Below are 12,081 nucleotides of genomic sequence, written 5' to 3'. Positions count from 1 at the left end.
CCCCAGGGACATATTTTCCTTCTTTCTATAATTTCCATATTTTCTTTTTATTACAGTTTTACTATTTGTGTATATTCATGTGTGTGCATGCACACACATGATCATGCCACCCATTCCACTGTTCTCTCCTTCTACCATATGAGTCCTGGGGGTTGAACTTAGTTTGTCAGGCTTGGGAATGTACCCGAGATGTACAACTGGGTCATATGATAGCTGGAACTTTTAGGTTTTGGAGGCACCTCCACTCTGATTTCACCAGTGGCTGCCCCAGTTTTCACTAGCTGTGAATAAGCGTTCTTCTTTCTCCACATCATCATCAGCACTTGTTGTTACTCATTTTTGTGTTGACCGTCAATCTGACTGGGGTGAGGCGGAATCTGTTTTTCGTTTACAGATGGCTAATGATGTGAACACTCTGGAGAATAGCTATTGGCCGTTTGTATTCTCTTCTTTTGAGAACTGTCTATTAATCTGGAATCCCATTTGTTGGATTTTTGGTATTTATTTTTTTATGATTCTTTCTGTAGTCTAGGTTGTAATAAGCTGTGTGATTAGAGTTGGTATTTTGCATTTGCAGGCTGTCTTTTTATTTAGGTGATCGTCTTTGCTGTGTAGAAGCTTAACTGCCTGGAGTCCCATCTGCCAGTTCTTGGGCTTATCGTCATTTTTAATGGAATTTATCCATTAACTGACTGCTGTAGAATTGTGTTGAATTCTAGTAGTACAAACCTCAGAAGGGAAGCTACTTATTTCAGTAATAATCAGGAAAATACCAAGTTAGAGGAAGATTGGAGCACATTTTTTTTCCCCAGAGCTGAGGACCGAACCCAGGGCCTTGCGCTTGCTAGGCAAGCGCTCTATCATTGAGCTAAATCCCCAACCCCATGGAGCACATTTTGACTACTGTAGAACTCATAATAAAAGTTAATAGTACCTTTCAGTTTGGAGCAGCCAAAACTAGTTCCTAGTTTTGTAGAATTTTCTTCATGAGATTGGTACATAAACAGGTCTATCAAGTAGATTTTCTCTAATGGTCTGTTAGAAGTTACCTAGCTTTTAATCTGCACTGCTTTTCCTCTAAAAGCTTTGAATGATGGTTCTAGGACATTATTTAATACTTATAACATGCTGAGATTAAATGTTTCCACATGTAAATTTTTAAAAATTTCTTCTTGGTTTTTAAAGTGGGGTCTTACTATGTAGTCCAGTCTAGTCTTGAATTCATCATGGATCTCTAGGTGGCCTCGAATTCACTATGTAGACCAAGCTGACCTCTGACTTGTGACAGTCCGTCTACTTGAGCTTCTCTGAGAACTGAAAGTTGGAGCCATCATGCCTGGCTTTGAAATTTGTCTTATGGATGTTACACACAGTGACTTTGATTATAGTGAGCTTTGTTGTGCACATTGTTAAAGGAATGCATTAGCTGGAGAGCTTTAATGCATCTTGGCTTTGGAATTTGCCTTGACTATCACAAACTTTGGATATGGGAATAATGTTTATGAGCAACATTAGCAAGCCCTGGAAGTAGAAGGTGAAGCAGTAAAGACTTCCTTTTTGTTGTTGTAGTTTTTGTTTGTTTGTTTGTTTGTTTGTTTCTCAAGACAGGGTTTCTCTGTGTAGCCTTGGCTGTCCTGGAACTCACTCTGTAAACCAGGCTGCCCTGGAACTCACAGAAATCCACCTGCCTTTGCCTGCCAAGTGCTAGGATTAAAGGCTTGTACCACCATTGCCAACAAGACTTCCTTTCTGTTTCTCAGTTACTATAGCAGTTAGTTTAGGTATCTAACTGCTAATAACTGATGAATTTGACATAAGGAGAAAAGTTTGCTAAAGTAGAAACTTAGTTCCCCTTGTTCACCCCAGCATGCATGATGTTTACTAGTTCTTTTGTTTACCCAAGTAGCAGAATCCCTTTGGCTCTACTGATAGGATCAGCAGCAGTGTGGGGCAGGTTACCATGACAATGCATCCATTGTTAAAGCCCACAGTTTAAAAATATTAAATTTACATACCTCCTGAATTCAATGGGATTTAAAGCTATCTAGCTTCATGTTACCATGATTTGCTATGAAAATTTGAGTCTAGCAACTTGAATGAAAAGTGAGGGTACTTGTAAGATCTTGTACTCTTTTGGTGTTAGTAAGGAAGTCAGTGGAAGAATCTGCTAGTGCCATTATTTGGTGAGCTGTCCATATCCATGTATCATGGAATATAGGCATGGCTATTTGCCTGTTTTATTGAAATGACTTGAAAAAGAAAACAAGACAGTTGCTGGGTTTGCCCTTGACATGTAACTGTGTTCTGTAGTATGTTTGGTAACTAGTACTCACTGGTTGAGAGACTATACATAGTGCTATCACAAGGCTTCACATTGACTTGGGAGTGAAAAAGGTACCCAGCTGAGCATCTTCATTGTCGCTCGCATATCATTCTAAGTGAAATGTCCTCAATTAATCTCTCTTCATTTGTGTGTTGAGAGACTTGTTAGACATCAGAGAGACAAGAGGACTAAAGAGAAGGATGGAAGAGGTAGGCTAAGTGAGGTTCCCAGCAACCCACAGTGCAGTTAACATTTCCCAGTTATGAGTTGGGCAGAACTTCCTGGTTTTGGCCAAGTAGTATAGATATTAAAAACATTACTAAAAATTTCTTAGAGTTAGAAAGTTCATATGAGAAAGATACTTAATGAATTTATATTAAAATGTTTTATTGAGCTCCTTACAAATGAGGCCTAGAAACTATGAAAACTTTAGGGCTGAGAAGAATATGAAAAGTCTTGTGTTTTTATAGTTGGATGTGTTTTAAGTTACAGCTGTATAATTTCATAATAAAACCATCTCTGTGCATTTTGAAATTTTATCCACGTTGAGATCCATTATATAAGGAAACCTTCATCCATGTGGTTTGTGCTCTTCCTTTCTCAGGTCCTGCTGCTCTGCACGTACCGCTTTCTATGTGTGTTCGTCACCTTCTGTAGGTAAATTGTCCATGAGACCAGTGATTCCATGAGCAAATTATCCAGAAAATGCTGTCTTTGCACATTGTGACAGATCATGTCAGTGGCTCTGCAGCTACTGCAGCAGTCTAATTAACCTGGCAGGTGTCTCCTGTGCTCAGCACTGCTCTTCCATTGCCCTGGCACCTTAGTTTCCATCTTCTCGTACCTTCTGAACTGAAGTTCGGGTCGATGATTGTTTTGTTTTGTTTTGTTTGTTTGTTTTTCAAACCTACCCCACTCAACTCTATTCACTGCCCTTATTTTTGATTGGCAGTATCATCCAGATAAACAAAGTACAGATGTACCAACAGGAACCATGGATGAACGTATACAGAAGTTCATTGAAATTGATCAGGCATGGAAAATTCTAGGGAATGAAGAAACCAAAAAAATGTATGACCTGCAGCGGCATGGTAGGTATTTGTGGTGAGGAGACCGAGCCATGGGCAGTCCTTTGAAGCACAGTGTGCAGGCCACACCTGGGGAACATTTCCCAGCATTTGCATCAAGTTATTGCCACCGTTACTCCTCAGCCCATCATTGTTTTTAATTCTGTCCTATTCTTAGTAGTCATTATTGTGTGTCTGTTGAGAAATTAACAAAACTACTAAGGTATAGTTTCTTATAAGGCTTGAAAGGTGCTTTCTATAAACTACTAAAAGGTTCAGTTTACACCCCAGGTTAATATGCATTATATGCTTAAAACTACTTGTTACTAAACTTAGTTATGTATGCATTACAATTTTAAGTGTGGTATTTGGAGGACTGTAGCTGTGATCATCTACAGGAAGCTGTTACTCAGGTTAGCTCTATGAAACTCGGCTGGCTGTGCCCTTTATTTTAAGGTAGGTTTCATGATTAGCTACTCTTTATGAGACTGCTGTCAATGGTGCCTTAGGAATGCACATTGCTTAAATAATTTCAAAGGTCATTTCTTTTTGCCTTTTTGAAAATAGCTCCTAACAACAGTGACAAGCTGTTGGGAGAAAGAAAGGAAAATGTAGGTCAGGTTTGTCACACATGAACTGGATTACACGAAGTGATAGGCTGTCTTTCAGCACTGGCCTTGGGACAGGAGTCCCTCAGCCTTATATTTGGACTTTCAATAAGCACCATACATGCTAATATGGGGGGGGGCAATAATCGGTTCCAGCCGGTGGGGGAAACGCTGTTGCTTCTCCCCAATAGTGCATCAGGCTCAGCACAGATGTGGTGACAGAATCTCATGGTCACTGGTTGATTATTGAGCCCCTTCCATGCCCACACCGGCACACTGTCCACCTCACCAAACGAATTCTAAGACTTCTGCTACTAAGATTGTGAAAAGTTGATTTGAGAAACAAATCTAAATGTAGCATCACAGGACACAGCCAGTATTTGTAGAAATCCATAGCACTGGAGGAAGCTGTGCCATGGAAAATGCGTGTTTCTTTCTCAGTTTGTCATACCCTTGTGGTATTGGATTTTTCTCATCTCTGTTTTTTGACAGTCTTTCTGTGTAGCCTAGGCTGGTCTCAAACTCACCATGTGTCCAGGCTGGCCTTAGATTTGCAGCAGTTCTCCTGACTGTTTCCTGAGTGCTGGGATTACAGGCATGTGCCACCATGCTAGCTCTAGCATTTGTTGTAATACTGTTTAGTTTTATTACTAATCATATCTGGTCTTTTCTACTTTTTAAAAGACCACTGTTCTGATTGTGTTTTTGTTTTTTACTATTAGGTCCTGGTGAGTTTTCCTTTTTAAGGGATTTGCATTGATTTTCAAATGTGCCTTAAATATCTGGTCTTCTGTTTGGTATTTGTATTTCTTTAATAAAATTATTTCTGATAGAAAGAATGTAGAGCCACCTTCATTTGAGAACAAATTCTATCTATAGGTCCATCCTTATAAACAGGGTTCACATGATAAGCTTCTATGACTGTATTGAAGCTAATACATTTAAGTATGATGTAACATTGAATGTGAGCTGGTCCAGCTTCATAAAGTCACAGAGTGCTGTTGGTGATGAGAGTTTGCTAATTCGTTTCTTCATGTTTTTGTCATTCTTTACTAATGTGGGATACCAGTTTGCTTAAGAAGAATCCACACAAAACTGTATCCTAAGGAGTGTAGGACAGGGACTGGAGAGATGACTCAGGAGTTAAGAGCACTGGCTGCTCTTCCAGAGTACCTGGGTTCAAGTCCCAGTGCCCGTATAGCAGCTCATTATCATTTAAAACTCCAGTCCCAGAGGATCCAATGTCCTCTTCTGGGCTCTGTGGGTACCAGGCATTCATAATTTCATATGTATAAAATAAAACAAAGCGTGTAGGGCATGTGTGTTTAGTGTCTGCATTTTTGCCATTGGAGCCTGTATACTATAAAGATTATGTGAGTGAGACTAGCTAGAGGTCTATTTTCCAAAGGGTAAGAAGAGAGCAAAAATTCTGAAGTTCTGTCTTTCTCTGTAGCATGCAGTAGGGTAAACTCTCAAATGGAAAGAACTAGGAAACGGGTTTAAAATGAGTGCAGAATTGCACAAAGGGAGGTTTAAAAGACATTGTAACTGCAAATGGTTAATAGAGCCTGAAGTTCCTAGAATTACACATTTCCTTTGACCCTTGACTGTGCAGTTTTAAGCTTTTAATAACTTAGCATCTGTTCCCTACAGTATCATAGGGGACTTTTGTAGGTAATTGATGAGATCACAATAAAGTTTAAAACAATTATAATTCAGATAGATAGCCCTGAATTTATATGTCAGTTTGCTTTGCCATTTCTTCAGGTGGGTGATTACTAAATTTAGCTGTTTTAGGGCAGTAGACATACAGCTCTTAATGACATCTGCATACCTCATATGTAGCATAAAGTATGTTCTTCATCAGAGGTTCTGAATGTGAACTTTAAATGGCCACTGGCCTGCTGTTGAGAGCGCTCGTATCTAAATGTGACTTGCTATATTTAAACCTTTTATTCCAGAGCTGTTTTTCAAAACTCTCATGATAAACCTGATTTGAATACTAATATTAATTTCTTTTTATTCATCAATATGTAGCTTTTCAAAAACAAATGAAATGAACTCAAATCGCTAGCAGGATTTAGATTTGATATAAGGAAAACTTTTTGGGGTACTAATTTGATCAGTATAGGATAGTAAGAGGGAGAATTGTTAAAACCAGGTCAGAGCACTCAGTTTTTCTGGGTCACCCCTGGGGACATGGAAATAGATTCAGTAGTGCAGAACTCTTTGCATGTGGTGATGGTTATTGTAGACCTTTCTTTTTGCAGTGTTAAGTATGTTTATTGCCTACCTGCCATTGACTTGCAGCATAAGCTTAAGCTGTCCTTTCTTCATTGGCTGATGTTGAATGCTTTTCCATATCTCCTAGCTCAGAGTGGTTCTCATCAATATTGCCACAGCCATAGATGTATCCAGAAGCTAATTTAAAGGATCCTTGGCATCCATATTTCTTTACTTCTCAAAAGAAACTACTGAAGGGGTTATTTCTAATGAAGAAAATGTGATAGTAGAGCAATAGCCTTAAATAAAACATATTTTCTCCTCCTTTCCATGTCTGTATTCTTGGCATTTTAGGGCAGAGCTGGTCAGGCAAAGGAAAACAAGCCTAAGGAGATGAGTAATATTGGGTTCCCAGAGATCATACATTTTGAAAGTGATGGTAACTAGTGAAATTAACCAATTAGTTCCAGTTGGCATTTTTACCATGCTGTTGGCAAAGATGCCTCTAAAGCTGCTTGCAGCATTCCCCTGGAAGGCATGTAGTTATCAAAGATTAGGCTTTGCATTTCAACCAGAGGCACACTTGGAGAACTCTTTCAAGATGTGTAAAATGTTCATGCGAACAATGCTATAAATTGTTCTTTATAAATCTTGTGGGGAAGTTTTCTCATATATTAAACACATTAAAATAAACAACAGAAGTATCTCATTGGAGCTTTGTAATGTTCTGTTGCACAGATCTCAATGTCTCAGTGGCTCGAGAGAATGGCACACCTGAGTTATTTCTCTGTTATCTGAAGAGGAAGAAACTTACAAATGCAGTTGATCAGATGAAGTAATGCTTAAAAAATAAGTTAATTGTGTTTGGAATCCCTGTTGATACCTTATATTAAAGTCCATCTTGTTCTCTGGTAGTTTGGGTAACTGTTTTGGTAATGGGATGCCTTCATTCTTCCAATGCACGTGTACCTAGATGCCTATACAGCCTGGCTAAGAGAGGTTTGACAGAAGATACAGCTAAGGTGCTACTCTTTGCTTGATACAGCAAGTCATTTCTGATGTTTTATTATACAGATTACTTCATTTCTTTATTAGGATAAATATTTGAAAATGGAAGATAAGGAAATAAATCTCGTACTAATGAAGGATGAATCTTTAAACTCCACAAATATTAATGTATTAGATCATTAAATTTTAAGTATAAAATTGGAATTCTTTCTGAAAAGGGCTTTAAGTTTAAGATGGATTATAAGAAAGGGAGAAATGTGCTCTTAAATATAAATAATGTAAGTTTGGGCTGCTAGTACTAATAACTTGGGGCCAGTAGAAAAGTGTGTAAATTATGTCCTAAAGGTGACCCTTACAAAATACGTAAATTAGTCAGATTAGGAGTTTAGTTTGATTTTAGGAATTTCAAAATTGACTGTAAAAATTTGCTTCAGGTAAAAACCTGTAGATAAGCATCAAGAGGTTTGTTTTTTTGCTGACTGTTTCTGGGAAAAAATAAGTATGTGAAATGATGCAGAAAATCCATTTAGACAGTTGAGACTGGCATCTTAAGAGGGATAGGAGAGCATAGATGAACTTTCCATGAGGGTCCCTACCTTATCTTATTTGTCATTCAGAATATTTTACTTCCATGTGAATGAAAATAACTATTTTTACCTTGTAAAGTATTTTAAGAGTATTTGTTAATAATTTTGAATAAAAATTAAGCAATTACAAATAATTAAAAGCCTGTTGGCAAAAATATAGTTGTAATTCTGGTGTGAGTGAACACCATTGAGAGTCTGATTTAACAGGACTGATGTGGGGGGTTTAGGAATACTTTCTTTCAACTTTAGCCGCTCTCCCAAATTCTTTTTGATTACTCGACTCAGCTGAAGTTGGTGGGTTCAAAACCCAGAGCAGTTAGTTGTCTTTCTCATTGTTTAGTTTCTTCCTCAGACTTGAGCTGGACTTGCTTGGCTTCCCACCAATGGATCAGGAAGGTCAGGTGGCATTTCTTCTTTGTATAGTGTTCCTTTTTCCTTTTTTCCTACGTATTCATTTCATCTTCACAGTTAACTTCCTCACACTATAGCTCACGGCCCGATCACCTCCACAGTACTATGCCTTTCCATTCTGTGCTGCTGGATTCTCCCACAGGCCATGACATTTTAGTTGGTACAGCTTTTTTTGTCTGTATTTAAGAACTTTTATAATTCCCCCCAGGACAGCGTTTATCTGAAATTTAAATGGGGCAGAAATTCCTTGGCTTGTCCTTGTCACTTTTTCCATCCCCATATTTTATATATGCGTATGTTTTGATAATAATACATCAGTTTAAATGAGACTGACAACTGTTATGAAACTAGATGAGGTCAGGAATTGCTGCCTTCCTACACTGAAACTTGAAGCTTCCTCACTAACAGCGGACTGGTTTTGATCATTTTCTTATGTTCTGGTACAGAGCTCAGTGGTAAAAGTATGAGATAATAACAGTTAAAATCGTTATTATTTTTGCACCCTGAAACTGTTGTATTGCCTTTTAAATATTGTTTCAATACCTTGTGAGGGCGATAGCATTATCTGTTTCCAAGGGTGATTCAAAGCCTCTTGTGGTTAACTAATTTCACCAAAGTCACATAGCTAGTGATAACAAGGGATTCCAAGACATTTTCTCTGATTCTTAGAGTATTGGGCTTCCAGGTTTTGGACAACTGGCGTATGGGCCACTGTCTTTTCATCTGAATAGTCAGAGATGAGGGATTTTGATGATATGAATAAGAAGAGGCCGGGCCTATGTCTGTCGCTGTTCTATCCATTCTATAGTAAAGCACATGGAATTGAAGTTTGTACCCACCTTATCCTTTCTTTCCCTCCCTCCCTCCCTCCCTCCCTCCCTTCCTCCCTTCCTTCCCATTTTTCAGCCTTCAGAGTGCTGAAGTCACAGGTGTGCAGGTCCATTTCTTACTTTTCCTCTTATTTGTAAAAACTCCACAGTTAACTTCGGGGTGGAGAACATTGTAACTGTGACTTTAATTTCATCTGGGAAAAAATTATAGGCTTTATAATTTAGGAAACAATTTTGAAATTTAATGTTGCCCATTTCTCAGCCCCTTATCTGAGACTTTACCAAGAACAGCAATATGATAACCGGGACAGATTACTCTTCCTATGTGGGAAATCTAATTTCTGTAGTGAAATGGTTTTTAAAATGAGATGATTCTTAAAATTAAACTACTTGTCTAAAGATAGAAAATTCTGAGCTAGAGGGCAACACTGATGTTTGGTTCTCATTTATATGCATACACAAGTCTTTAAACCTGGAACAGATATGTTTATGCCTTTGACATTGCATAACAATAAAAGTAGTAGACTAATTGCTCCAGGAGAGCATCTGGGGGTGTGTTGGCCCTTTGAATAAGTGACATTGCCACATTTGAGTGTGACAGACAGGCCTGCGGATGCACTTGATCTCTTGGCCACCATTCAGTGGAGTGAGACTTTTAAACACCTCAGCCATAGTGAACCATTGAGGCCCTCTCCCTAGAGTTTCCGGTTGCTGCTGTTTTAAACTTTTACTTACTGGTCTTTCCTTTTTCTTTCTTTCCTTTCTTTCTTTCCTTTTCTTTTCTTTTCTTTTCTTTTCTTTCTTTCTTTCTTTCTTTCTTTCTTTCTTTCTTTCTTTCTTTCTTTCTCTCTTTTTTTAAATATTGTAGCTTTGGTTAGAAACTTTGGTGGGATTAGAAATGTAATTATTTGGATATTAAAGGGTTGCTTTAGAAATTGGACTGTCATTAGGAAGAAGGTCTTAAAGACTGGAATTCCATTGTCTTACAAGAAGTAAGAAATATTTATTGATTCCCAAATGGGGCTGAAGAAACTTCTCCTCTTTAGAAGGCTGTGAATGACTCAGCGAGAGCTCTGGTGAGCTTGACTGAACCAAGCTGCTAATAGTTATTTAATGTTATTCGTCAGTGGGAAAGAATCGCTGTAGATTTTCCTTTTAATCTCTTTGAATTGCAGGCTCATAAACCTCTCTGACGAGCCCTGCCAGTGTTGTCTTAGATCCCACTGCTGAGACAATGGAACCCCAGAATTCTTTCACCTCTTGTTGTCAGACAAACCCAATAGAATGCAAGGTCAGAGGGGCCTATACTTCTAAAGACTGAAAGATTCTTTTTCAAGGAAGCACATAAATTATTTGATTTTATCATTATATTCCTTAGGAGCCTCACTCTAACTATAATGCCTGCTTTTGATACATAAAAGTAAAATTGGAAGGTGGGGGGTTGAGGATTGTCTTGTCTCATTTGGCTAAGCTTGTCAGTATGACCCAGAGTGTGAACAGACCTTAATATTCCTAGATATTCAAAAGAGTTGAGCCCATTTTCTAATAAGAATCAGATTGCGTAGTCACTGTGCTCAAGATAGCGTGAGCACACCAAAGCCAGCAATGTGCTCTTCACAAATGGCTGTGCGTGGCTTTGTCCTTTTCGGGTTTTGTTTGTTTCCTGTTTTTGTTATTATGTTTTTTTTTTTTCCAAATAGTTATTACCATTATGTAGGGAAAAAAAGATTCAATTTTAAAATCTTGGATTTTAAAGTCAGTTTCTTTTCTCAATGTTAGTGGTGTCATGTTTCCACAGGAGAACTTTGAGGTGGGATTTTCATTTCTAGATCTGCCTATTAAAATGTCATTGCAACGAACAAGATTGTGTGTGTGTGTGTGTGTGTGTGCGCGCGCATGCCACTGCAAAAGAAAACAAACGTATCTGTTTTGAAGATGCCATGCCCTGATTACTACAGAAGTATCCAAGCTGCTTTGCTTTCATGGCTCCTGTAAGTGACTTTAGTAGATAGGGAAGAATTAAGATTTTCAATTATAACCACAGTGGTGGACAAGCAAAGATCATTGTTTAAAAAGAAAGAAAGAAAATCACACTGATTTGTTTGTACTCCTTCCTTATAATTGTAGTGGGGGTTGGGGTGGTAGGGTGGAATTTGCTGTTGCCCTATCCTTGGACACCTGCCTCTCAACAAAGGACCGTGATCACCCCCCACTGCCCACATTTAGATTCACCTTTTACTTTTCCTGTACTGGGTCTGCTCATTATGCAGTTCTCCAGGGATCCAGTTTTCCCCTGAGTTAATCACCCCAGCCTTTTCAGAAGTTGTTAGATTATTGTCTTTTCAAAGGACAATAACTTTTCTTTAAAAAAAAAAAGAAAAAAAAAACAAACAAAAACTTTATTTCTAGTTTTAAAAATGGGACCACTAGACTCTCAAACACACTGCCTTTAAAACCTTTTGTTGAAGTTTAACGCGTATGTACAGAGAGGTGCAGAAATCTGCATGTCACTTGATAGATTTCTCACCATAAGCACACCCGCGACTTCTAGGCAGCACACCTTGCCCCTCAACAGCATAGGAAAGTTTTCCTGGTATGTTTCATACTCGTTTATGTCAGATACTGATTTTTAAAGCCACTCACAGATTGTTGTGTACACAGTATTGAATAATCAACATCTCCATGTTTCCATAGCCACAGAACTCCAATCTGTTCCTTTCAACTTTGATCTTTGGCAAAGAATTAACCATTTTTCTGTTTTCTTTTCCCTTTTACCATGAGATGGGATATGCTCAATCTTTTAAACAAGAATAGGTGTTACCCTGTGCCTAGGGCTAAAGAGGAAGAGAAACAATGAAATGTGGGAACAGTGATAGCATGGCACACAAAATAGTAACTGGATCAGAATAGCAGCTGCTTCCCAGTAGAAAAGCAGAACAATAGGAGGCTGACTTGCTTGACAGTTACATTCGCAAGGTATTTCTCATTTATTATTTATTTTTAAATACAGTGGCACCATGGGTA

At 38.3% G+C, this 12,081-nt stretch overlaps 1 protein-coding gene across 3 annotated transcripts in view; it reads left to right on the top strand.

Annotated features, from left to right (window-relative positions):
• Positions 1-12,081, top strand: part of Dnajc24 (DnaJ heat shock protein family (Hsp40) member C24) — a 47,148-nt gene that overhangs the window by 26,182 nt on the left and 8,885 nt on the right. For all 3 annotated transcript variants that reach the window (XM_052722399.1, XM_052722401.1, XM_052722402.1), the window contains exon 3: positions 3,276-3,414. In XM_052722399.1, the coding sequence (XP_052578359.1) occupies positions 3,276-3,414 (139 nt within the window). The remainder of the gene's footprint in view (positions 1-3,275; positions 3,415-12,081) is intronic.

Source organism: Peromyscus californicus, unplaced genomic scaffold (genome assembly GCF_007827085.1).
Source record: "Peromyscus californicus insignis strain IS unplaced genomic scaffold, ASM782708v3 Scaffold_7__1_contigs__length_154581171, whole genome shotgun sequence".
In the NCBI taxonomy this organism is placed as follows: Eukaryota; Metazoa; Chordata; class Mammalia; order Rodentia; family Cricetidae; genus Peromyscus; species Peromyscus californicus.
Note: the sequence above shows the minus strand (reverse complement) of the source record. Positions and strands in the feature narration are given on the sequence as shown.